This window comes from Lipotes vexillifer, unplaced genomic scaffold (genome assembly GCF_000442215.2).
Source record: "Lipotes vexillifer unplaced genomic scaffold, Lipotes_vexillifer_v1.1 scaffold4, whole genome shotgun sequence".
Classification (NCBI taxonomy): Eukaryota; Metazoa; Chordata; class Mammalia; order Artiodactyla; family Lipotidae; genus Lipotes; species Lipotes vexillifer.
Window position 1 is genome coordinate 4,371,034 of NW_006785876.1, and position 3,742 is coordinate 4,374,775.

At 40.2% G+C, this 3,742-nt stretch overlaps 1 protein-coding gene across 1 annotated transcript in view; it reads left to right on the plus strand.

Moving 5' to 3' along the window:
* BICRAL (BICRA like chromatin remodeling complex associated protein) overlaps window positions 1-3,742 on the plus strand; it is a 31,405-nt gene that overhangs the window by 22,039 nt on the left and 5,624 nt on the right. The window contains exons 10-11 of the mRNA XM_007458222.1: window positions 563-657; window positions 3,393-3,495. Of these exons, the coding sequence (XP_007458284.1) occupies window positions 563-657; window positions 3,393-3,495 (198 nt within the window). The remainder of the gene's footprint in view (window positions 1-562; window positions 658-3,392; window positions 3,496-3,742) is intronic.

The following is a 3,742-nucleotide window of genomic DNA, read 5'->3' on the forward strand; positions in this document are numbered from 1 at the left end:
CCACATCCAGCATTAAACAGGGATATGGAGGTTCCGAGAAGAGTTAAGTGGAAAATGTGAGACCTTTGGAGACAGACAAAGGACAGAGCCACAGGACCATGACCTGCAAGATGCCATGGACGAGTTGGTGCCGTTACGTGAAACTGGTTTGCCCAGCCCGGACAGTAGGACTTCATTGTCTCAGCAGTTTCAGTTTTTCATGCTGTTGGAAGGAAGTGGCGGCTTAGGTCACCTAAACTAGCAGATCATTCTCTGTTCATCGAGAGTTGCTGCTGGTCTGTGTTAACGTGGTTTTCTTTTATAAATGATCTTAATTAAAGGCATTATGTTTTTAGTTTCCTAATTAGAGTGAAAATAAGCTAGTATTAAAATGAGTTTCTGTGATCACATTCCAGTGAACAGTGAGGGACAGGAGTGCAGAAGGATGATGTTTAACCAAGGGAGAACTAAACCAAGAAGAGAAAATGGAGGAATAATTCATTTCATTCCTAAGGAAAAAAGGACCTAGTGGGTGATTTGCACTCTCTTACTTTTTTTTTTCTCTCTTTCTCTCTTTTTAAAGTTGACAATGAATTTGAAACAGTTGCCACTCAGCTCCTAAAAAGGACCCAAGCTATGCTTAACAAGTACAGATGCCTGCTCCTGGAAGATGCCATGGTAAAGTTCCAATACCAAGCATGTTTGTTTCTTAAACTCCACAGGTCACAGCTCCTAATTCAGAGAGAAAAACTTCAAGAAATTACATTTTCCCAACATAGTTTAAAAGGCACAGATACTTAAAATTGTAGAAAAACTTACCTTTGACTGAATCTTCTACTAACAGCAGCTATATTTGCTATGCTTTCCATGGTTGAGCACACTGAGCCAGTGCTATTGTTTTCCTGGTTCCAAATGAGGAACTAGGGCTTTGGTTACGTAATTTGCCCAACATCATACAGCCAGTAAGTTTGCAGTGTAATTAGCAGAGCTGGAATACAGACCGGGACCACCTGACCCCCATCTGCACTCCGATGCTGTCCACTGCCTCTCACCAACCAGAAGACGTGGGAGAGGACCGGCAACACTTCTGCTGAATATTGTTCAGAATAATATCTGAAAAGATGAGGTGGTGACAGGTGTTAAAATTAGTTTTGTCTTGGGAATTCCCTGGCCGTCCAGTGGTTAGGACTCTGTGCTCTCACTGCCGAGGGCTCGGGTTTTCACCCTGGTCTGGGAACTAAGATCCTGCAAGCCACGTGGTGCAGCCAAAAAAAAAAAAAAAGTTAGTTTTGTCTTGTTTTCAATTGAGAGATCACTAGCATGTCACAAAAATCATGCTTAACAGAGAGATCAGCTCAGTGCTTTGTGACCACCTAGAGGGGTGGGATAGGGAGGGTGGGAGGGAGGCTCAAGAGGGAGGGGTTATGGGGATATATGTATACATATAGCTGATTCACCTCATAGTACAGCAGAAACTAACACAACAAGCAATTATACTCCAGTAAAGTTGTAACATAAATAAATAAATAAATATGAATCTTTTGTCATATATTACAATAATAATTTTCCCCAAAAAAATCATGCTTAATTTTAAAACGTACAACCTGATGGATTTTAGTATATTCACAGGGCTGTGCAAGCATCACCACTCGTTAATTCCAGAGCATTTTCAGCACCCCAAATAGAAACTAAAATTAGTTGTTTTTTTTTTTTCCCTTTGGCCGCACCGCATGGCTCGCAGGATCTTAGTTCCCCGACCAGGGATTGAACCCCAGCCCACAGCAGTGAAAGCGCTGAGTCCTAACCACTGGACCGCTGAGGAGCTCCCCTAAAATTAATTTTAAAACACCAGATAATTAGAGAAAGGAGTAACGTATCTCAGAAAATGATGGAAAGACCAAACCTATCTGAGATTTTAGAAGCAGTTCTAAAATCATACAGACTTTAATAAATTTGTCTCTTACCAGTGGCTTTTAATTTGAGATCAGCTTTGAAAATGTACCTTGAGAGATTAGCTGAACTACATTATACACGTATGCAATATAGTATAAATATGTATGTGTGTGTGTTTGTGTTTAACTAAAGCGTATATATTTACAGGCATACCTCAGAAACATTGTGGGTTCAGTTCTAGACCACTCAATAAAGTGAATTCGCAATAAATCAATTCACATGAACTTTTTTGTTTTCTGGTGCAAATAAAAGTTATGTTTACACTATACTGCAGTCTATTAAGTGTGCAGTAGCGTTGTGTCTAAAACAACAATGTGCATACCTTAATTTAAAAATACTTTATTGCTAAAAAATGCTAACCATCATCTGAGCCTCCAGTGAGTTGTAGTCTTTTTGCTGGTGGAGGGTTTGAAATATTGGGAGAATTATCAAAACGTGACACAGAGACATGAAGTGAGCAAATGTTACTGGAAAAGTGGTGCCAATAGACTTTCTCGATGCAGGGTTGCTACAGCCTTCAATTTGTAAAAAAAAAAAAATGCAATACCTGCAAAGCGCAATGAAATGAGATATGCCTATACTTATGTATATTAAAACTGTGCCACCAAAGTCTGAAATAGTTGTTCTTATATTGACAGTCATTTCTGAAACAAAACTCTGAGATATCAAAAAGACTAACTCTATCATTTGTGAGAAAAGGACCATTTGGACAGACTTGGACGAATGGACTAATTACTTGGACAAATTATATCTGCCATGACTTTTTATGTTAAATAAGACCCAGAAATATAATTTAAGATTTGATTCTGTACAGCAAAAAATAATTCTAAGGAAAGCGTTAATACAAAACATAATTATAGGGAATTCCCTGGAGGTCCAATGGTTAGGACTCTTGTGCTTTCACTGCTGAGGACACGGTTTCAGTCCCTGGTTGGGGAACTAAGATCCCGCAAGCCATGCAGCACGGCCAAAAACAAAACACAACACAATTATAGCATAGCAGGATATAAAGTAGAAGGTTATCCTAATGAAAAGATTTCCCACATATTAAGCAGAGGAGGAAATAAGAAAAGTACAGAACAGTGTGTATAGTTGCTGCCATTTGTGTGCAAAAATAAAGAACGAAGAACGTAAATTTGTGTGTGTGCATAAACTATCTCTGGAAGAGTTTATTAAACTGCTTTGGCACGAGGGTTCCTGCAGGGAGGGCCCTGGGTGGGTGAGGAAGGCAGTGCACAGGGGAGGCGAAGAAGGAAGGCTGACTTTCCACATCCCCTTTAGTACCTTCTGAAGTTTGTACCAATGTGGTAAATTGCCTTTCCCCAAAAAACACGATTCAAAAAAGTACGTCAAGGATAAACATATTCTCCTTTCTGATTGCTTCCTTTGTCCCCAAAACACAGCGAGCTGTTTGCAGTTGTTAAAGGGCATCTGAAATGACTAGGCTCTCTCATTTTCAGCGGATCAATCCCTCCGCTGAGATGGTGATGATCGACAGAATGTTCAACCAAGAGGAAAGAGCTTCTCTGTCCCGGGACAAGCGTCTGGCACTTGTAGACCCCGGTAAGAAACGCCAGAGGAGAGCTACCGCCAGGGTTCAGGGACTATGGCTTTGCGGAGACTGTCTGAAGTGACCTTGGAGTTTGAAAGCTGAAGGTAGATCCTGAATTCTGGGGAGAAAAAAATCCAGAGTTGAGAGCAGGATATGAATACTCTGAAAAGGTTGTTCTGTAAAATCCAAACTGGAATTTTACATTCAGTTAAGTGATTCTTCTTCCCCATTGTAAACTCAAACTTATCAATCTTTCCC